The sequence below is a fragment of the Miscanthus floridulus genome, chromosome 18, assembly GCF_019320115.1.
Source record: "Miscanthus floridulus cultivar M001 chromosome 18, ASM1932011v1, whole genome shotgun sequence".
NCBI classification, from domain to species: Eukaryota; Viridiplantae; Streptophyta; class Magnoliopsida; order Poales; family Poaceae; genus Miscanthus; species Miscanthus floridulus.
The window spans coordinates 12073735-12095213 of NC_089597.1; the positions used below are offsets into that span (position 1 = coordinate 12073735).

The following is a 21479-nucleotide window of genomic DNA, read 5'->3' on the forward strand; positions in this document are numbered from 1 at the left end:
CCTGGTTCGGGCCCCCGATCTTTGATCGAGTAATAGCCCTACGTCCAGTCGACGCGAGCCTTTACGTTGGATTGATTGTAAAATGTTGTGTCGTACAATCATTGTCTTGAACTCTGTCAATTGTGACCTGACCTACCTATCTAAGGAGCCCTGCCCTCCTTTATATAGTCAGGAGGCCAAAGTCCTAGTCAGTTTACAATATAGAGTCCTAGTAGGATTACAGGGTAGTATTACTACTAGGATTACATGGGAGGAATCCTAATCAAACTAGATCTCCTCTCTTCCTTGCAGTGTATCCCATGGGTCCCGCATCGACAGGTAGGACGTCAGGCGTTGGTACATTGTGGCAAGGGATAAGGAGCGCACAAGGAGTAAGGGCTGGACGTGTTGGAGTTGATTTTATTTTCTTAGACGAGCGGCGCATGCAGCAGGAAGTGGAGTAAGACATCCGGTCTTACGGACGTCTTAATGGTAGCGTTACCGTTTGTACTGAGTCAACGAGGAATTAATTGTTCTCGACTTGCCGAGGCCCATGGCCCAAGGAGTTTGTGGTCCAACAGATATACCAGCTTTGTGATCGAAACATCCATGCCGTCGAACGGAGCTATCAGCGACCCGGGCAAGCAACGCTGGCGCCATACACGCTTGGTTCGAAGGTCGCGATGGTCCGCCAGCGGCAACAGTGAGAGCGGAGGCCGGCGCCGGGGGCCGGCGGACAAGACGCCGACGAGACCACTCACTACACCAACCAGGCCGGCAGAATCGAGTCGTGGTCGTCGAGGAAGCTCGATAAGGCCTGCCACCATCCATCTCGTACAACAATCTCGGCCCACTCGATGGCACATGGGCTGGACTGGGATCTCGGTGCGTAACCGACACCAGAATAGGCCCACTCGAGTGGACTCGGCCTATCTGGCCCACCCCAAAGCCAACGTGATGGATCCATGACGCAGGGAGGAGAGGGCCCATTGCCAACGCCGGCGATGATGGAGCAAGCGAGGCGGCTGCACGCGCGCCTGCTCCGCCGCGGGGAGCGCCGCCTACAGCCGCTGCTGCTGCGCGTGCTCGCGACCGGGGACCTACGCTACGCCGCGCGCCTGCTCGACTCCTACCCTTCGTCGTCGTCGTCGTCGTCGCCCACGTCCCCGCCGTCCGCGCCGCTCCACAACCGCCTACTCCACGCACTGGCCGCCGCGCGCCACCCGCTGCTGCTCCCCTGCTTCGCTCGCGCGCACCGCCTCCGCCTCCTGACCCCGCTCTCCTTCACCCTCCTCTTCTCCTCCTCCTCCACAACCCAACGGTTCGCCGCGTGCGCGCACGCGCTGCTGACCAAGTCCGGGCACGCCGCGTCGTGCGGCGACCCCTACCTCGCGTCGGCGCTCGTCGCCTCCTACGCCAGGTCCGGCCTCCTAGCGGAGTCCCGGCGGGTGTTCGACGAGCTGCCACACAGTGACGCGGCCGCGCGCAACGCGCTGCTGTCGGCGTACGCGCGCGGCGGGCGGGTGGGCGACGCGGAGGCGCTGTTCGCGGGAATGCCCGACCGGAACGTGGTCTCCTGGACGGCGATGGTGTCGGGGTACGCGCAGAACGGGAGGCACGAGGACGCGGTGCGCACGTTCCTGGAGATGTGGGAGGGGGCCGGGGTGCGGCCCAATGAGGTCACCGTCAGCAGCGTGCTGCCCGCGTGCGCCGCGGTCGGGGCCTTGGCGCTGGGGAGGAAGGTGGAGCGGTATGTGAGGGGGAGAGGGATGCTCAGGAACGTGTATGTCGCGAATGCTCTGGTCGAGATGTATGCCAAGTGTGGCAGCATTCGTCGGGCTTGGATGGTGTTTCGGGGTATCGGGACGCGGAGGGATCTTTGTTCTTGGAACTCGATGATCATGGCGTTTGCTGTGCATGGACTCTGGAGGGAGGCGCTGGGCTTGTTTCATAAATTGAGGGTGAGGATTTCTTGCTTGCACTCTTTTAATGGTCTTATTACTTCAACCATTTGCATTGCATTGCATTGCAGCGAACTTGGTTGCAGAGATGGCCTAGAGAATCAAATATGTTTTCAAGCACCAAACTAGTGACCTTAACCTTAAATCCAGATTACCTACTACTGCATCGTAGTTGCTAAACCTAGAGCTGATTTTACTCTCTTTAGATGACATGGGCTAAACCAGATGGCATTACATTTGTTGGAGTCATTTTGGCCTGTACTCATGGAGGCTTGGTGGATGAAGGCAAGCTGCTCTTCAACTCAATGACAGAGGAGTTCGGTCTGAAGCCAAGAATCGAGCACTATGGTTGCATGGTTGACCTGCTGGGGCGTGCTGGTCTGCTAAAAGAAGCTGACAGTCTGATCGCGAGCATGCCAATGGAGCCTGACGCCGTAATCTGGGGAGCGTTGCTTGGAGCTTGCAGCTTCCATGGCAATTTGGAGCTAGCCGAACTAGCAGTGGAAAAACTAATGCACCTGGAGCCGCAGAATACAGCAAACCTAGTGGTCCTTTCAAATATATACGCGTCACGTGGCAAATGGGACGGTGTTGCCCAGGTATGGAAGTTGCTAAAGGAAAAAGATCACAAGAAATCTGCTGGTTACAGCTTTATTGAGTTAGATGGTAGGATGCACAAGTTCCTGGTTGAGGATAAGTCGCATCCAAGATATGAGATGGTATATGACACCCTGGATAGCATCACACTGACCATGAAGCTTGTCAACTTGGAAAATTCAGAAGTGGAAAGCTAATTTTTCCGTCACCATCTTTTATCTCTTTTATGAGAGAAGAAACTGAGAAAATCACTTGAGATTGATCACGTTCCTGGTTGAGGATAAGTCGCATCCAAGATACGAGATGGTATATGACACCCTGGATAGCATCACACTGACCATGGAACTTGACTACTTGGAAAATTCAGAAGTGGAAAGCTAATTTTTTCTTCACCATCTTTTATCTCTTTTATGGGAGAAGAAACTGAGAAAATCACGGACTACTTGCTCTGATCCTCCATATTAAATTGAACTGCGAAGGGATACACCAAGGATGCAACAGAAGACGTGACCTATCAAGTGAATGCACCACCTGAATATCAACGGATTTTCCTCTACTACCAAATGGTTATTTCTCTTGTTCGTACAATTCAGAGGTGCAAGAGCACTAGGCAGAAAGAAACATAAAATTGCAGGTGAATTCCTCTGCTTCTCTTTTAAATTGTGAAATTTGGATCTGACATGCAAGTTATTAAACAGAAACTGGAGAACTATTACAGAGAAAGCTTATATGTTTTAGTGATTTAGTTTTGATGCAGTGTATGTTTTCTGCTTTGTTGTTGTTGTTGTTGTATGTGTTTCTGCTTTGATGCATTTATCTAACTACCTTACTACCACCTTACTACCTCGTCGTTTGCCATGGCAGCTCATCGCGGAAGACATAGAGGAACTTTCAAACCATGGGGTTGTGCATGAGATTGCTTGGATGTATGATGCAGGAATGATCAGCGTCATATTTGTGCCCATCGTATTAACTATGGTATCTTTTTCTAACCTTAGCAAAACATATACAAAAGATAAACTATCTAAATGTGCAACTATGGTTTTGCCAGTGTATTGCTATCTCTAGCGCAAAAGGAGTTAAGTAAACAATGTAAATGCGGAAGCTAAAGAGTAAGGTAGAGATATGCAAACTTCCGTCGACGACTCCGGTATTTTTACTGAGGTATCGAGAAACGCGCAATCTTCCCCCTAGTCCTCGTTGGAGCCCCTCGCAAGGAATCCTCGTAAGGGCCAAGCTCCCGGTCGGGTAACTCCATGGATAGCCCCGGTCCTTCTCCATGCGCAAGTGGGTCTCCGGTGTGCCTCTCCTAGACCGCTCCCCGCCGTCTTCACTATCAAGCTTCCGGCCGAAACGTTGCGGGCCTTGTTCTCTCCGGTACACAGTGGCGGCCATACCATAAACGCGGTTGGTGTGATCTCACAAGACTACAAGCCCCTCCGATGTACAACAATGGTGCATGCAAGCACCGAGTGGTAAGAGGTATGCAAACTTCACTAAACACTAGGCCCAAACCTAGAGCAAACGCATAAGTGGTGGTCTAATCAACCTAAGCACTTCGCAAAGCACCTACGCTAATCACCTAATGAATCACTAAGCACTATGCAAGTGGAGATCACTAAAATAGTGTATCAACACTATTGGTATGTCTCCTCAGCTCCACCCACTCAAATGGCCGGTTTGGGGGTCTATTTATAAGCCCCACTGAGAAAGTAGCCGTTGGGGACGAAACCCGCTTTTCTGCTACTGACCGAACGCTGATCACGTCCTGACGGGACGCGTCCGGTCACGCTGGCGCCGCTCTGGAACCTCTCTGGAAACGATCGGACGCTGCACTTCGTGCGTTCGGTCGTCCACTGTGCTGCGTCCGGCCACGCTGAAGTCACTGTCGTGACGATGAACAGTGTCACCGGTGCGTTCGGTCACTGCTTCGCTCAGCGTCCGGTCACAGCTGCCGACGCATGTTGTTGCCTGGCACCTGATCGGAGCGTCCGGTCACTGATAGGACCGCGTCCGGTCACCTCTGCCGGGCTCGTTTCTTCGCGATCTTACATCTGGCTTGGTTCCAATCTTCGTGCTTGGACTTTGCTTGACCTTGTATGACTTATATGCATCTTCACATGTCTTTCTTGAGGTGTTAATCATCGGATCATCACATCGCCTTCGTCCAAGTCACATTTTGTATCCTATTGAACTACAAAACAAACACTTGCAAATTCATTAGTCCAATTTGGTTGTGTTGGCCATCAAACACTAAAATTCAAAGTAAATGGGTCTAGGGTCCATTTTTCTTACAACCGTCATGTTGGATGCAGCCTGGAAGCAAGTCAAACATGGAATTGTCGAATGGGAGACATAAGAAACCTCATTTGTCCTCCACTTTCTTAAAAAGATACGCTCTCCGCCTTTGCAGTATACATTTTGTCATGTTTCATTGGATTTACTGTGTTCCTTAGTTCCTTTCTACAACGGCGGCTCGTATATTGAACAAGTTTACAACTTTTAGTGGCGGCTCATATATTGAACGAGTTTACAACTTTTAGCTAAAAACTTCATTTTTGTACTATGGATCAGTCTGGATTCCATCAAACTTGAAAATGACTGCTGCTGCTTAAGGTGTGAACGTACCGGCACAAACAAGCAGAAAGATTTGCTCAGGTAGGACACTTCCAGAAGGACACTGGTCAATGTTCAGATCGCCATGTGCTTGTGGAAAAAAAGAACAATTTCACCGGGCCAGTTTCACAATTAGGAGCATAATCATTACGTTAGATGCTTGACATGACTTGTAAATGCTGACGAAATGAACATGACGCAACATCTTCCTTTTTACTTTTGTCGTTGTTTCTCTTGTTGAAATAATCAGCTCTATGATTTTGTGTCTGGTCCTATTGCATTTGAAAAGTTGGCTGATCCAGGAAGTTAGTGCTGGCTGATTCAGGAAGTTAGTGCTCTGGATGCTTGATGACGCACTGAAATCAGGAGACACCAGATAGTAGATGCTTGTTCCCCTGTGGAAATAGTAGTGTCAGAAGCCAAATGGGATTAGGCTCATCTTCTGATCCATGTATCAGACATTCAGATATTTATCTAAAATAATCAGACATTTAGATGTATGGTAGAAGTAGACTGCTTTATAGTTAGTTGTCCATGTCTTTTGAGTTGAAATTTTGGGTTACTACACAGTACTGTGCTATTGTAGTTATCTCCATGACACCATCAGGTAGTACAAAGTACACTGCTTTGTATCCTTCTCCAGATTATTTTAAGAACAGAGAAGCTTAATCAGTTTGGCAACACCAACTGCCGGCACTACTTTATGGTTGACCTGACTGGCTCCAAGTCTTTGGCCTCCGATCCATGTATGTCTTGGCGGCCAATCTTCTCGATCATGTCGTGTTGACGTGCAGCGATCCTGCTCGGAAATTTCGTATGATGAAATTGACAGAATGATTTGTGTGAGGTCGTGGTCAGTGAGTAACGGCGACAAATTAAGCGCGCTCTCTATAACGTGAAGCACTTGGATAGTATTAATTTGCAAGAAATGAACATACATCATACTTGAAGAACAAAACTTGCACTTTGCCAACGATATCTAGGTCCTTGCAAGAACTAACTGACAAGTTTCAAAAGATCCAGCATTTCATTAACCGTTCCTATCGCGATCATGATCGCAATTGCGCTTAAGATATGTCTTGATCTTTATCTTCTGAAGACTCTGAGTCATCGCCGATTTGCTAACAAGCCACATTGTCTGAGGTGAGGTCAGTTTACAATTGATACTGGTGCTTGGTTCAGAAGTTTTTAGTGGCCCATTTTGATTCTAATTTTTCTTTGTTTGCAGCTGTCATCATCGCAGAAGACCTTGACCCAACAAAGATGAATTAGATTAAATTAAATGCAACAGTTCACATGGATGGCAATGCAACAGTCCACACGGTCTTGACGCGATGGAGTCATGGATGATAATGACTTGTAACTGCGAAGCAAAGTAGGGGAGGAAGAACAATACAGCGCATGTGACTCACTCTTGAAACAAAGAAAAAAAATTCTTCCGTCAGATAGTCTTCTCAATAAAAGCCTTCCATTCTCACCGTCTGATTGGATGAGATTTCAAGCTCAGGTAATTGTTATGTAGTTTTCACAAACCAATGTTGAATTGCAATTGTGATTTATTTTTTCAGAAACGAATGTTGAATTGTCATGAGCAATGAAGTGGTGGTGCCTTCACAAACCAGGGTTAAATCCTTGGTTCTTTGAAAAGAAAAGAAAAAGAGCATCACCAAGGTTCCTCCCAAATGTGAAATTGCCATTCGATGCCTTTGTCCAGAAATAAACGGACAGACAGGAGTATTCCACAACTGAAAACGCAAGGCAAGCTAGAATTAGGGTGAGAACAAACTCACTGACAAGATTTTACTGTGGTTGGTAAAATCAAACTCAGAGACAATGAGAGGCTCATCAGGCCGGAACGTATAAAAGCTCAAACACTATTGTTCTTTTGTCCATGGAATTATATTTAAAAACAGACAGTGAGAGCGACCTGTGTGTCTCTACATATAAACACTGAGGCAGCCACCCACTCTTCCCATTAACAAAACATCCATCCCTTCAACAAACCTTGAGTTGAGAGAGAAGAGAGGAGACAACAAGAGACACAAACAGAGGTACACCAAGAATTCTTCTCCCATCCTCTTCATCTTCCTTCGATCTCCCTTTTTGTTTTCGCACTTCGATTCTGCTCTTCAATTTGTGCTTCACCAGTACGGTCTTTCCATGTTCTTGGCTCTTGAGTGCCTTCTTCTTTGATTTTTTTTCTTGCAAATTCAGCTATGCACACTGCATGATTCATAAGAACATGAGAGATTTGGATGAGTTTCCTTCAAAAAAAAAGTTTTTTTTCCCAAATTAAAATCACTAGTGTTAGGCTTAGGCCTATAACAGTTCACATCAACAAAGTTGTTACGGAGGTGGTTATATTACCTCTTGTTCCTGCTGATCAGAGACTTTCTTGGTCCCAATTGATTATGAGAGATGTTGTGCCATGGCCTGCAGGTAATCGGCTCACGCTTGTCTCGGTGGCCGGCCAATCATGGCCACCGTGGGGCAGTCCGGGGCCCTGAGAAGGGTCACCGTGCACTACGCCAACTCGCCCACCCGCAGCACGGTGGCAGAGGTGAGCCTTGACGACCTCGACGACGAGCTGCTCCAGTTTGTCCTCGCCGATCTTCTTCCTGGCCAGGAACGAGCCCTTTCTTCGCCTCCAAATCTTCTGCACAAGCATGCATAAGCATGGCGTCTCTGTCAGGCCTTGTATCTTTGTTTCTTCTGACCTGCGTATCATTTCCGTAGCTTTCGTTCTTGTAGCTTTGGAAGTAGGATTTCAGTCTCTACTGAAAAAGAAAATAGGTTAATAAACAAGCAACAATTACGGATTACTGAGAGAGATTTCACAATTGCAGGAGGGTTTACACCAATCGATCTTGGAAGGAGCATACAGCAACCAGCAGAACCATATGAGAGGTGCAGGACCCAGGGGCCCGTATGACTATTCACAGTCACAGGAATACCATGGAGAGAGCAGCACTGCTGCAGCAGCAACTGCTACCAGGAATTCAGGCATGGATCAACAGATCGCCTCAGACTTCGAGTACGCCAAGCAGCTCCAGCAGGAGATGGAGGACCTCAGCGTCGAAGACGACGACGACGGTATGATCTGCTCTGCCTATGAATGATGATTCAGCAAATTCAGATGCGTTTCGTTTTTACATGATGTGACATTCGTCGGATTCTTGTGCCCGTTGGTTGTCGCATCTCATAATTGTGGTTCTTGTGTTGTCGCTGCCACGATTGTTCAGATATCAGCTGCGTGCCGTCTCCATCTGACTCTGACGATGAGCATGACCATCACGATGAAGAGGAAGAGGTGATTGCTGAACTTTTTTTTTCTTTTAGCACTGCTCAACTTGGCTCAACATGTACCTATCTTTCTTTCTGAATTAGTTAGTTATTCTTCAAAGATATGAAAAGTGGAGAACTGAAGATTCTGATAATTGTGTCTGCAGGCTGACAGGCAGGATGGTAATGGTGATGATGATGATGTTGATCCAGACAACATGACTTATGAGGTTTGTGGCTATGGAATGTTCTTTTTTTTTCCTCCTCTTTTCAAGTGACATGTAAAGCTTGTGAACAAAATAGAACTATGCATGTACTGTGCACCTTTACACCTGGGTTGGAACTTGGAAAGGCCACTGATTTTCTGCCCTTTTTCCGGTGATGCAGCAAAGACAGGCACTTGTAGAATCTGTGGGGACTGAGGACAGAGGTTTATCCGATGAGCTCATCTCCTATCTGGAGCCATGGAAGTACAAGGCAGTCAAGGCATCAGGGTTTTTCTCCCGGAAAACAAACCATGAAGAGTAGGTGTATGCCTTCCTTTTTCAGTTTACATTATTACAAGTTTGCTCTTTAAGAATAGTATATGAAATATACAAATATACTCGGGCCATAAATATCGATTCATATGCACAATCACAGCATGTGAGTATTTTTTTTTTCTAATGTTGACGACAAATAGTGAAATTTCCATGGCATCACTGATGATGTTTTCTGGGGTTTGTTTGGATGCAGCTGCCCTATCTGCTTGTCCACTTTCAGAAGCCGTGAGACCATGATAACGTTGCCGTGCAGGCATCACTACCACGCAGCTTGTGGCACCAAATGGCTCAAGATCAACAAGGTAAATCTGCAGATGAAGCATCATCTTCTTGTGCTATTTGTTAGTAATATCAAATTGTTATTGCAGTTATAATGGATTGGGATTATTCACTGTGATAGTTTTTTTTTTCTGAACTTGAATTTCTCCTCGTTTTATGAAAACAGACTTGCCCTGTATGCAAATATGAACTGTTTGGACCTTCCTAGCATCCGACCACGTCACCAACGAAGCTGATAAGACGATGAGGCGTCACACCCGGCTGGTTGCATCATCTACTTTTTTAGCGCCAAGAAAACTGAAAATGAAAAAAAAAATCAATCCAAAAGGAGAAAAAAAAATTAGGAAGCATATATGCTTGATCACCCAAGGAAAAGAAAAGAAAAGAAAAAAATGAATTTTAGGTGTTCTTATTTTGTCTTTGGCTTGTGGAAATGTACTTTTAAGAGACAATCTTATAGTTATTTATTAGAAGCTTGTTCTTTCTCTTTGCCATGACTGTGTGTATTTGTTGTGCGATGCATTATGCAAATTGTTTTCTCACGAAGCATACCTCGAGCCATTTATGATGTATTATTGGATCTTTAGGGTCATGGGAACAGCGAGCGAGGTGGGGGGCGGCGGCGATGATGGGCGCGGCGGCGCGGACAGCGGAGGAAGCGAGGCCGAGGGCTGGGGACCTGACATCTCTGATACCAGGTTGATAGGATTTCGGATCCTACCGGCGATTGGTCGGAGGTTGTAAGGGTGAGAGATCGGGGGTCGAGGCCTAAACCGCGATGGACCACGGCGGGGCGCCGTGATCTCGGGAAGGGAGAGGGTGGCGGCGCTACAGTACCGGCGCTACAGTACCGCGGTACTGTTCACGGAAGAGAGAAGGCGACTAGGGTTTCTCCCGGCTCCCTGAGGGAGCCGGAAACAATAATTGTTTCTGCTTACCAAATTAGTCCCTGGTCACAAGTATTTATCTCGTCTATTGAAATATGAAAATAACCCCCTGATTCTATAGAAATTATCTAGACTTAGCCACTAATACCCTTTCGCCGGCCATAATGCATGCCGGTCATAACAGTTTGATTGCATAGAACCTACCTAGTTTTTTTAGATAAGAATTTCCTAGTGGAATCACTAGAAATGGTGCCAAAACACCCAGGACAACGATTCTTTTCTCACCACTTTCTAATACTTTAAGATACTAAATCCAGTTGCCAAGCAATTTCAATAGTATTAGATAATAATCCAGTTGCCAAACGATTTCAATAGGCGGGTAATAATCCTGTTGCCAAATGATTTCAATTCAATAGTAATTCATTTTCCAATAGTAGGTAATAATCCAGTTGCCAAACGATGTCAACAGTAGGTAAATTCCTCTTCGTGAGAATCTAGACCTAGAACATTTCCGTAAGAATCTCTATCGAACGCATCTTTACCACAGGCGATTAAATCCTACGGCTTGGAAAAAGTTGTCTGCCAAGCACCTCTGCCGCTATTTAACCAAACACGCCCTAGATGGAGTCTACTGAAGTGCTCCACAGAGGCTTACAGGGACGCCAAGCCGGAGTGCAGAACGAACGTGAAACCATGGGAAACACACACCCTGTGTCAGATAACAGGAGATTATAATTGGCACTCCCTATAGCATGAAAATGATACACATGACAGAGGTAATGTTTGTGACCTTGCGATACTCACATCATATCATTCAGAAACATGTCATACACACGCTAACAGCTACGGGTTGCACCACTCCCGATCCCCAAGCCAAATCCAACTCACTATCTTACTCACACATCTGGAGTTACATCAGTGTATGATATGATCATCTGAAACTGTCACAGAAAGATAAGGGTGGCAAAGCACTTGCCAGCACCAATCAGGCTTATATTGTTGCTTGGCGCTTACGGCGAACGAACTCAAGAGTAGTGAGACGTTTATATACCGTGCTGCCATGCTCACATGTTACCACGGAAGGCACTACCACCCTTGTCCTGCACCGAACAGCCCGCTTTCCACCAGTGCGTTAGTGACTGTGTCATCGAGGTCCTCCAGTTGAAGGAAGGAGTCATCGACCATTGAGTTCACGGCATTGCCAGCGGTAGCAGCGGCAGCAGCTGGACTACTGCTAACCGACTTGAAGCTGTTGTTTCTGCCAGGGGCAATGCTGACTGTGCTATTGTTGATCACATTGCTAGGGCCAGTACCAGCTGGAGCAGCACCCTTCACCGCGCTGTTATGGTTACTGTTATTATTATTGATATGCTGTCCCTGCTCCCCAGTAGCAGCAACATTGGGGATAGCAACTCCTGATGCAAGACCACCGCTCGCATTAGGTGCATCTGGAGGCGGTTGCTGTGCTTTTGTGCGGTTGTTATTATTCTTAACTTCCTGCAGAAGCTGATTAAGCACATGCTGCTGGTATTGTGGGTTAACACCAAAGCCCTGGAAATTGTTTTGCTGCAGCATAGGCTGCTGAAATGACGCGGGGTGTTGGAACTGCACTTGGTTAGGTCCACGGAAGGATCTAGCTGCTTCCAGCTGTATGCCATTGTGCATTGCTGTAGGACCTTTGAAGACACTTGATGCCTCCTGCTGCAGCAAAATTGGATTTGCACTGGAGCTTCTGAGCATATTCTGGTAGCTGTTTAGAGGTGTGGCATTCTGTAGAGTGTTATTGCCAATGGTTCCAACACCAGGAGTCTGATTGTTCACAGAAGTACTTGCCTCTTGTTTGACCCCCATTAGTTTGGTGTTGCTCTGGTTATTGGCAAGGTTAGCAGCAGCCATGAGCTGTCTTGAATCATGCATATTCTGAAACTTTGCCATGGTTTTCGAATAACTGTTCAGGCTCTCTGCATATTAACAGAGAAAATGTTAGAAGTGCAGTGTAGATAAATGGGGCAAACAGAAGGTGCACTCCATACTAAAGACCACAATTCTATCCAATCAGCAATCAGTTTTTGTCATTGTTCATATTGTTTCTTTTTAATTGCTGTTTATTGCTCCACTGATATCAGCTGAAAAAACAAATGAAGCTACACAAATTATAGATGAGATGCGCAACTTCCCACTATATAAACCATGTGTACAGGCCCGTTCGGCTGCTCATTTCTCAGCTTGTTTCAGCTTATTCTCTCTCACAGAATACTATTGAATCATCCGAAATCATCCAAAATCTGATCAGCCGAACGGGCCAAAAAATCTGGTATTCTTCAACTCTACTGCATAACTCGCAAAAAAACTCTTGCTGCTTCAGTAAGCCAAAAACAACCATGTCTACCAAGTTATCGCATCAAACTGTCTGGGTACAGCCCATTATGGTCAAAATGGTGGATTTCCAGTGCTGTAGATTTTTATTACAAAACAGACCTACAAACTCAATTTCCTCTGAAGACAGAATTCCGATTTTAATACTAAATCCAACCACCTTTATACAAAGTGTGGGAAAAACAGCAAGGAAGAACCTAATAATTTAGAGAGAGAAAAAAACTAATTCACACAGCTAAATGTTTGACAACTAAATGAAAATTGAAGACACTATTAAATAAATTTGCACAATCATCATACCTTTAGGACCAAGATTGTTCTTGTGGCTGAACTCAATCAAGTCCTTCATGTGATTCACCACCTCCGATATCTGACAAGGACAGACAACCATAAGCATGCTGCATGCATATGTATGTACTTGAACTGTAAAAAGATACAAGGGGGATTCTAACTACCTGCAGGCAGCGTACATATCTTTTAGAAAGCCCATGTTCATTTAAGGTGTGATGCTCTAGATTTTTTGCCAATTGCCGTGATGCAGTGACAAACCTAACAGTACAGAAGAAAAAGATGAAACCACATCAATTAGATAACCAGAAAAATTTGCTCAGTACACGTGGATGTCAATGTCAAGTACTGAAGGTGAAATAGGATCACTAACATGTTGCAGATGGTTTGTGCATCATTGTTTGATATCCCCGCTGATCCACTTTCATTGACAACAGCTTGGTATTTCTGGGCAACTTGCAGCAGATTATTAACCTGGAAAAACAGAAGGGTGAGTAGAAGATATGATATAACAGTCACCAAAGTTAATGGCATACCATACAAGAGGAGTTAACTCAGGTACAAGGAATATGCACTTGGGATAGCACCCACAATGAATACGCATTAGAATAAGAAATGGGATGTGTTATGTGTTCACGTTTTAATATTTTGATCTTATACTGAGTCCATGCAGCTGTAAAATATTGTAGGGCAAATAAAAACATAGAGATAAGAAATAAATGTGAGAGTGCACAAAACGAAAGGCATTTTTCACCCCAATAAATAATCCAGGATCCAACGAATCATGCCACATCATATAAATTTGTATCCTACAGCCAAGCAATATATACAAATAGGCAAAGAGAATTAAACTACCACAGTGTCCTGCCAAATTATAGACTTAAAAAATTGTAGCGAAAATTAAGGTTGGATATTGGGATATAAGAGGTGGGATAAGGAAAGGGAAATGAATGAATGGCTAGGATTAAATGAGGTGTGAAGAACGAATGGCTGGGATCTAATATTTCCTGTCCCTATCCCAATCCCCATCCCTATCCACACACCGCCTAAAGGAACAGCACGCTGGACAAAGAACTACACCTGTGGTGCTATAGTCTTGCGAGTGATGTACTCCTCATGGCGTCGTGAACAGAACTCCCAGGACATTATCTACACATTTCACAGGCAATCAGGAAATAGAATGATTATCAATTGGCACCCATTTGAAACATTTAAGTGCCTACGAATGCTAAACAATATGGGCATGTTACCAAAATTGCTAATGGCATGTGCAAGCAACCAGGACAGCTAAGCAACATACCTTCAGCTCTGGTGTGAAAATGATTCTCAGATGTCCCTCATGTATAACATGTAGATGTTCATAAACACTTTTTTGAACAACTTTTGCATGCTCCAGCACCATTTGTCCATTAGGCAACCGGAATTCGTTGGGTGAGTCAAAGTATAAGTATTCATCAATAACACCATGGTCAAATCTAATTTGGCAGAGTCTAGGAAGTACTTCATAGGTAGCTTCTACCAAATGGAACAGAGACAAAAAAAAAAGATAAAGTTAACTTAGTGAGCTTAATGGCAGACATTGAAACAGAAAATAGGAAAAGCACGAAATAAATCATGATCTATGAGAATAACGTACAGATGTTAAGAAAACTAAGGTAATCATCTATGTCATCTTAATAGCACATGCAGAGTGCATAAAAGATAACACAAAGACATAAAAACATATCTGATTTAACCAGAGATTCACTGTGAGAAAGCAAGAATCACTAGGGCATCACCTTGTTCAAAGGCCCTGTTTGGGAGAGCTCAGGTAGAATAGGGGTGTTTGAGTGAAGAATCTCAATTCCAATTTGAGACTAAACACAGAGGGCTCAAACTCTTAATTTGTGACTAGGAGCTACAAACTTCAGATCCTTCAAGATTCTTCGTTTGCGACATTCATGCATTTCAAAAAGCATTCAGCTGATCCAGAGATTAATTTTCAACTTGGCAATGATCTTTGCATGATATTTTTATCATTCTTAATGCTTATCAACAAATTGTTAGTATTAAATTTTTCTAGTCTGAAACGGCAAGACCACCTTTAGAGCCACAAGAAGCTTACCAGAAAATACGGTTAGACTAATAGATCACAACTATGAACTGAGCAAACTAAGAATTTTGACAAATGAAAGAACCGTTATCATTCATCAGGTAGAGTTGACATAGACCAACTAACCATATCCTTTCCCACCATGTGTATTGCAAATGTCACATCGCCATGTATCCTGTACCATAGAGGAAAAAAGAAAATTGATGAATGTATTCATCGCATTTTTATATATAGAAAAAGAAAATTTAACTGCTGCAGGCTACAATGGAACTCTTTACTGCAAAATGTTGTGCATACAAGATCTATTTTTCTACCATTAAAGGCACTTAACAAATTAAATGTGGTTTTCAGTAACCCAAGCAGAACTTTACACTGATGCTAATCAATCTAATACTGAACATCAAGCAGAAAGTGATGTTCAGCCATGAAATAAAGAGCAGTATACGATGGGAAATAAAATACCAGTAGGTGTGAAGTATTATTTACCAGAGTTTTCTGTGGAGCAGCAGCTGAAGAATTCCCTCTGTTGTCATAAGAAGAGACACACCATCTTTCTCTTGCTCGAGGTGCAAAGTACTCTTCAACAAGCTTCCTCCAGTATGTTATAGGGTTATTCTAGAAAACATCGTTCGAATAAATTGTATTGCCAAGAGCTTGTACCTCATAATCCCACAAACAATTAACACTATAGAGACTCTCACCTCTGGCCGATGACGCTTGTGAAATAAATACTGCAGTATCCTGCGAGAACAAATCCCACTCTCGATAGGAGTCCTAACAGGACCACTTAACTGCATTCCAGTCTGTGCCAGTGGTGGCCTAAGTTGAGGCTGCCGAGGAATACCAACTTGGGGTTGTTGCATCTGAGAAAATGGTTGCAATAAATGCTGCTGCTGCCGTTGCTGAAGTTGTGCCAGTTTATGCTGCTGAATCAAAGCTTGAAGCTGTGGGTTCTGTTGCCCCTGGAAATGAAGAGAATTCTGACCATAGATCAGCTGCTGAATCAACTGTTGTTGCATGATATCACCCGGACTAACATCAATCCTTGATTTCTTCTGAGCATGCAATGCACCTCCAGCATCGATCACAGGTTGTGATGTTACACTTGAAGACCTCCGTTTCTGCACCTGCTCTTGGGGTGGACTTTGCTGCATGATGGAACCGTCAATGACTGAAGAGCCAGAGATGTTATTGGATGAAAATGACATTGGTGATGCAGGAACACGCATCAATGAATCACCATTCATGCTAGTACTTGGCTGTAACTGGGCACCGCCGGAAAGTGACGAGTTGGCGTCAGTCACCAACGAGCTAACTCCAATGCTTGGCCCAGAGGAATTTGTAGTGCTAATTGGAACATTACCATTCATGTCCCTGGCATATCCAAGGTTAGAACATGCACCCCCGGACATGGAGGTCCAGGGATGAGTTCCGTTCATTGCCTTGTACAATCACGTAAAAGAGGCAAGGCACATTACTGGATTTCGCTGATAGTAAAGACCTTAAAATACCTCAGCCAGAACCTGTAAAAAGAGAGTAGGTGTCAATGGTATTAAAGACATGCAAAGAAATTATGCATCATATTTTTTCCCTTTGCTTTGCACTAACAAAAAAAATGTGTCCATTGTAAGCTGATCAAGTTCACATAAGCGAAACAAGTAGCATATTATGTTCATCTCAGCAAAACATGAACCTAACCAGGTCAGTTTCCTAACTGTAAACAAGGCAAGTAACAGATGATTAAGAGAACAAAACTGGATCAAGCTGCAAGCGATAAATAAAGGAGCCTGGGCCAACTTGAAGCAACCAAAATCCAGGTATTTAGTCGTCCATTAGAGTATATAAGAAGCTACTATGTACGACCCAGATGTAACGTGCCTCTATTCAGATATTACTAAGTAGCAAAATTGGCCTACAAAGCTGTGATCCTTAGCCTTCCCCGAGAGGACAAGACTACAAATTTCCAATGTAAAATCAGTGTTCCATAAAACTTGATAGACCTAATGACAGCACAATCGTGTGACTGCCCAGGCCATGAACTAAGCTCAAACCGCCACGGTGTTGGCCAACTAGGCATGGATTCTCCCCAAATTACAGCAGCAGGGTGGGCATAGCTACCTAACCACCCAAATAATGTACAAGATTGAGCATTTCTTCGCTTCTTTGCTCATACATCAATCAGAGGTATTGCAGACAGTGAAGTAATTCTACCCCCACATCTTATCTTGGGGGAAAAACGCAGACAACCCCTGCATCTACCCAGGCAGGAGATATTCTGCGGTGCAAAGAAGATAACACGGGAGTGCATACGGAGAGAAGTAACCCCAAAAGCAAAGAAAGTAATTACACAGAGAACAATTGAAACAATAAGCATAGGGAGAAAAAAAAAGATAATCACTCCAACAACAACTAAAACCATAGAGTACTTCTGCTGGGTTGCCTTTCCACCAACCAGACAAGAACATAAACACACATGTATGCAACGGCACAAAGCAAACGGTAATGGCGCTGCCGCTGCTGGAGGAAGCAAAGACGTAGATTGCTACCGCCTTCCGCGTCTTCCGCCTACCAGGCCAAGTTAACCGCTACGAGAGGTAGAGAGAAAAAAAAGGAAACATTTGGGGGGGGGGGGGGGGGGGGGGGCGGGGGGGGGGGGGCTTTCTTAGTAGAGCTTTGGGAAGGTAGAAGACAACCAGATTGGGCAGACAGAAACCCAGGAACTCACTTCGCTCCCCACGGACGGATTGAATTGAACCCTAAGCAAAATCTCACCCCGCTGCCGCTTCCCCCACCTCGTGCTGCTGCTGCTTCCGCTTCCGCTGCTAATTATTTTCCTCTCATCTCCTTCTTCGGTTCTTCCCCTCCTCTTCTTGCGCCTGTCTGTCTGTGTGTGTGTTGGTGTGGCAGCCGTTGCCGGCGCCGCGGCCACCGGGCTAAATAGCTTCGCGGCGCCCGAGGCGGGGGTGACCGGGCGCAGCCGGTGGGGCGGCCCGCCTTTGACCGCCCGTCGCCGGTTGCGGGGGGCCCGCAGGGGCGATCCCGACCGTCGGATCGGGCCGGCAGCGGGCGCTGGAGGAGGATATTTACACGCGTCGGCGCTTGATTGGGTGGCGGTGGGGACGGGGTGACCGGGAGAGGGGCAGTCCGTCCCGTGGCTACGTGCACCCAGTGGGCGTACACGTTAGAGCTGGATGGGCCCACGCTGGGGAGAGGGCGCGGTGGGGCCGTGCCACACGCGCTGGGTCGGTGGGTGCTGCTTCCTCATGATATGCATGAGGCGATGAGCCCGTCACTAGACATTAGGCTAAAATTTGTTACATAGAGCATGTAGCTTCTTAAAGTAACTCTATAATTTATTTTTTATAAATAAACAAAAAATTATATTTGATTTTTTTAAAATTATAAGTAGTAGATACTCATAAATATATATGCGCAGCCGCAATGAATATTTATCTGGTTGTTCCTCCGGTCACTGGTTTCACCTTCTCTACCACCCTGTTTTTCTCTCTTCGCACGATTTACGGATTTTAGAAAGCTAAGTAATGAAAATTATTGGACAAGAGCAAAAAAAAGCATTTCTTCACTTGGCATAACCATTGATTTACCAAGTAAGCTTTAACTTTTAAGTACTCCTTCGGTTTAAATTGTAAGTCGTTTCAACTTTTCTAGATACATAGCTTTTACTATGCATATAGACATAATGTATATCTAGGTGCATAGCAAAAGCTATGTATCTAAAAAATTAGAACAAAACTAATTGTCTCTAGCTTGCATGTTCTATTTCGTAATGTCCTTTTATTTTCATAATCGCGTGTCGAGTCCATTCGTTTATTTTGTAAACTCGGTCACGCCGTGTAGTGTGTTACTTTTGTGATAAGGTGGTCTAACTCCTCTCTTTGGAGAATGAAATAAGATATTTCTTCTACTATTAAAAATGCAAAACCAAATCTAATTGGTATCTTTTCAATCATATATATTTTATATGAAAATCAGCCTGTTCGCTGGTTAGTTTCTGGGCTGATAAACCCGGCTGGTGCTGGTTTGTTGTGAGAGGAAAATATTATACCATGACTGATAAACCCTGGTTGAAACCAACAAGCGAACGGGCTGAATATGAATGCTCTTGTTTCGTTGTAGCTCCACAAGTGTTTAAAGCTGTAGTTGTTGTTAGCGTAGCTAGCGTTGTAGCAAGTTAATCTATTCTGTTAACATGCTACATGGTTAGTTTCACCATAATTTTTCTTTAAGACCGAAACGACAAAAACAATACCAAATTTCTTACAAGGTGCCCAGTTTTGTTTGGTGAAACCTAAGCTGAGAAAAAACAATGTGCTAAACCTCTTCATCGATCTCCTGTCTATGGGCCCGGAGCGTAAGTGATCCGTTTTGCTTTCTTGTCCAAGGTGCCGCCGTTGGTATTTGATGAGAAAAAAGGGTTGGACCTTTCTAGGTTTAGTGACGCTACGCTGCTCACACTGCTCCTACTGACCTGTAGGGTCACCAAAACAAAGGCCCACGTGTACGTGATGGAAACATATGAACGGGTACGTTGGTAGGTCTGTCTCCATTTCCTTTTCCCAGGGCTGACCACACTGTTCGTCGAGGAAGCGGTTTTGCATTTTGCTCCGTGCACACAGGGAAGGAGGGGAGGATGACTCCACGCTCTATCAGAGCTTCCTTTTCCTTGTTGTAGAAGTAGAAGCAGCCTGTGGGGCCCACCATGCTTGTTGGTTCTGTCTAGCTTGCATTGTTTTCTGCTTAGGATAATTAGGCTCGAGGAGCAGGACCAGTGTGGTCTGTAGTGTACGGTTTTCCTTTTCCCTTCATCAGCTGTTTATAATATAGACAGGGTACAAGCATAATTGAGATTGACAGACAATCTTGACATGAAAAATGAGCAAAACAATCATAATAATATGTATTGTGTTGGTGACTGGTGATTAATCAGTGTCTTGTTTTCATTAACAATTCGTAGGAAATGTTTCTTGACCAGAAGCTCGCCATTCCTATTTTGTGACGAAATTCAATTGGTTTCTTGACCGAAGTGAAAATGTCATATACAGGGCAGCCCCACTATTTGTCTGTCTCGTAGCCTCGTAACATGCTATACTATAGCTTTGCATCACTGGTGATATCAAAACTGTTTTTTTTAGCTTTTTCACAATAAAACTCGAATAGCAAGTGTTAGCAACTGCTGTGGATTTCACTACATATCTCGCCGAAATTTAGTCTTTGTACCCACAACTATTTGAGAGTACTAGTTCTTTCTTACTCAACATGAGGCCTATAATACTTTGCAAAATTGCAAGACATTCTTAACTTTATTCCAATGATCTATATCTAGAATGGACTACTACAAAAACATCCCGGATACGTGAAATACGTCAGGGTAAGTTCTTACTTGCGCACTCATTGAGCTTCCAACAGTTGAAGCATGTGGAACCATGTTCATTTGATCGATCTCATATTAGTTTCGGGAATACTAAAAGTTCCCAAATCTATTACCCTTGACTATAGGAGCAGGCGTAGGTTTACTCGCATGCATACTTTATTTCTTTAGAATCTTTTCTAAGTATGCCTTTGCTATAGGCCTAATACCCCTTTTCTTCTGTCTAGGTGAATTTCAATTCATAGAACAATGGCGCTTCACCAAGATCATTCATATTAAAACTTGAGGATAAGAACTTCTTCTCCAATGACATATTAACATCACTACCAGTGAGTAGGATGTCATCTATACACAGGATGAGAAAAATGAATTTTTCATTCTTGAACTTTGCATAAATGTTATTATCCTTCTTATTCTTTTTAAACCCAAACTTTCTAATTGTTTCTTTAACTTTAAATACTACAGTCTAGAGGCTTGTTATAACCCATAAATAAATTTCTACAGGCAGCATCCCATACGTTCTTTTTCTTGCATGACAAAACCTTTGGGTTGTGCCATATAAATGTTTTCATACAAATCCCTGTTGAGAAATGTCGTCTTTATATCCATCTTATGTAACTCTAAATCGTAATGTGCCACTAATGCCATTATGATTCTAAAAGAATCCTTGCATGAGACTAGAGAAAAAACTCTCATTGTAACATATTCCTTCTCTTTACGTAAAGCCTTTTGCTATAAGTCGTGCTTTATATCTTTCCACATTCCCTTTGGAGTCACATTTTGTCTTGTAGATCCATTTACAGCCTACGGTTTTGGCTCCATTAGGAATTTCTTCTAAGTCACAAACATTGTTGGTATTCATCGATTTCATTTCATCTTCCATAGCTAGTTTTCTAATTCTTTGAGACCTTCTGGGGCCTCAGCTACTGGCACTTCTTTCATATGGGGCTGTTGCTGCTCTTTATTACCAAGAGACAATTGATTCTACAGGCTCCTATATAACAAGATCCTTGTTTATATTATTCATCTTCTTTGAAAAGCTAACAACAGGTGTTGTATAAATCATACAACATCAACAGGTATTGAGAAATTTATTGCTCTTGAATCACTGGAGTGGGCATGCAATTTCTCTTCTCTTCAAGTCTTAGGTCTCTACATACCATGCTTCCCCAGATTATCCCATCTTCTGTA

General features: G+C 44.3%; 3 protein-coding genes across 9 annotated transcripts; 2 read left to right on the forward strand and 1 right to left on the reverse strand.

Annotated features, from left to right (window-relative positions):
* On the forward strand, window positions 1-6116 carry LOC136520827 (pentatricopeptide repeat-containing protein At5g08510-like). Of its 2 annotated transcripts, XR_010775392.1 has the most exons (3): window positions 1-1940; window positions 2147-3171; window positions 3402-6116. XR_010775392.1 is itself a non-coding variant. In XM_066514485.1 (2 exons), the coding sequence occupies exons 1-2, from the start codon at window positions 945-947 to the stop codon at window positions 2732-2734; spliced, it is 1584 nt and encodes a 527-aa protein (XP_066370582.1). In that variant the 5' UTR covers window positions 1-944; the 3' UTR covers window positions 2735-6116. The 2 variants fall into 2 exon arrangements, 1 of the variants encoding a protein (XP_066370582.1); XM_066514485.1 differs by having other exon boundaries at window positions 2147-6116.
* A 945-nt stretch (window positions 6117-7061) lies between these two features.
* Window positions 7062-10258, forward strand: LOC136520829 (E3 ubiquitin-protein ligase BIG BROTHER-like). Of its 3 annotated transcripts, none has more exons than XM_066514487.1 (8): window positions 7062-7204; window positions 7593-7776; window positions 7997-8246; window positions 8396-8463; window positions 8603-8665; window positions 8823-8959; window positions 9171-9279; window positions 9844-10258. In XM_066514487.1, the coding sequence occupies exons 2-8, from the start codon at window positions 7630-7632 to the stop codon at window positions 9883-9885; spliced, it is 816 nt and encodes a 271-aa protein (XP_066370584.1). In that variant the 5' UTR covers window positions 7062-7204; window positions 7593-7629; the 3' UTR covers window positions 9886-10258. The 3 variants fall into 3 exon arrangements, with proteins under 3 accessions (XP_066370584.1, XP_066370583.1, XP_066370585.1); XM_066514486.1 differs by lacking the exon at window positions 9844-10258 and adding an exon at window positions 9423-9743; XM_066514488.1 differs by lacking the exon at window positions 9844-10258 and adding an exon at window positions 9423-9743 and having other exon boundaries at window positions 7593-7713; window positions 8000-8246.
* A 359-nt stretch (window positions 10259-10617) lies between these two features.
* On the reverse strand, window positions 10618-17809 carry LOC136519973 (probable transcriptional regulator SLK2). 4 transcript variants are annotated; one of them, XR_010775091.1, is made up of 11 exons: window positions 17672-17809; window positions 15601-16422; window positions 15386-15514; window positions 15026-15074; window positions 14108-14322; window positions 13888-13956; window positions 13181-13281; window positions 12975-13068; window positions 12820-12889; window positions 10948-12104; window positions 10618-10852 (listed from the first exon to the last, which is right to left on the reverse strand). XR_010775091.1 is itself a non-coding variant. In XM_066513375.1 (10 exons), exons 2-10 carry the CDS (start codon window positions 16336-16338, stop codon window positions 11230-11232), a joined length of 2340 nt encoding a protein of 779 aa, XP_066369472.1. In that variant the 5' UTR covers window positions 16339-16422; window positions 17672-17809; the 3' UTR covers window positions 10871-11229. The 4 variants fall into 4 exon arrangements, 3 of the variants coding, with proteins under 3 accessions (XP_066369472.1, XP_066369473.1, XP_066369474.1); XM_066513375.1 differs by lacking the exon at window positions 10618-10852 and having other exon boundaries at window positions 10871-12104; XM_066513376.1 differs by lacking the exon at window positions 10618-10852 and having other exon boundaries at window positions 10871-12104; window positions 17625-17809.
* Between the last annotated feature and the right edge of the window lie 3670 nt (window positions 17810-21479).

Bases quoted from the DNA above. Each gene is read 5' to 3' on its own strand.
- LOC136520829 (XM_066514487.1), top strand. From the start codon at position 7,630: ATGGCCACCGTGGGGCAGTCCGGGGCCCTGAGAAGGGTCACCGTGCAC. The intron at 8,464-8,602 runs GTGATTGCTGAA...TTGTGTCTGCAG, and splicing joins ATCACGATGAAGAGGAAGAG to GCTGACAGGCAGGATGGTAA. The intron at 8,666-8,822 runs GTTTGTGGCTAT...CCGGTGATGCAG, and splicing joins CAGACAACATGACTTATGAG to CAAAGACAGGCACTTGTAGA.
- LOC136520827 (XM_066514485.1), top strand. From the start codon at position 945: ATGACGCAGGGAGGAGAGGGCCCATTGCCAACGCCGGCGATGATGGAG. The intron at 1,941-2,146 runs GTGAGGATTTCT...TACTCTCTTTAG, and splicing joins GCTTGTTTCATAAATTGAGG to ATGACATGGGCTAAACCAGA.
- LOC136519973 (XM_066513375.1), bottom strand. From the start codon at position 16,338: ATGAACGGAACTCATCCCTGGACCTCCATGTCCGGGGGTGCATGTTCT. The intron at 13,957-14,107 runs GTATGTTGCTTA...TGAAATGTGTAG, and splicing joins TTTTCACACCAGAGCTGAAG to ATAATGTCCTGGGAGTTCTG. The intron at 13,282-13,887 runs GTGTAGTTCTTT...CTGTTTTTCCAG, and splicing joins GCAAGACTATAGCACCACAG to GTTAATAATCTGCTGCAAGT.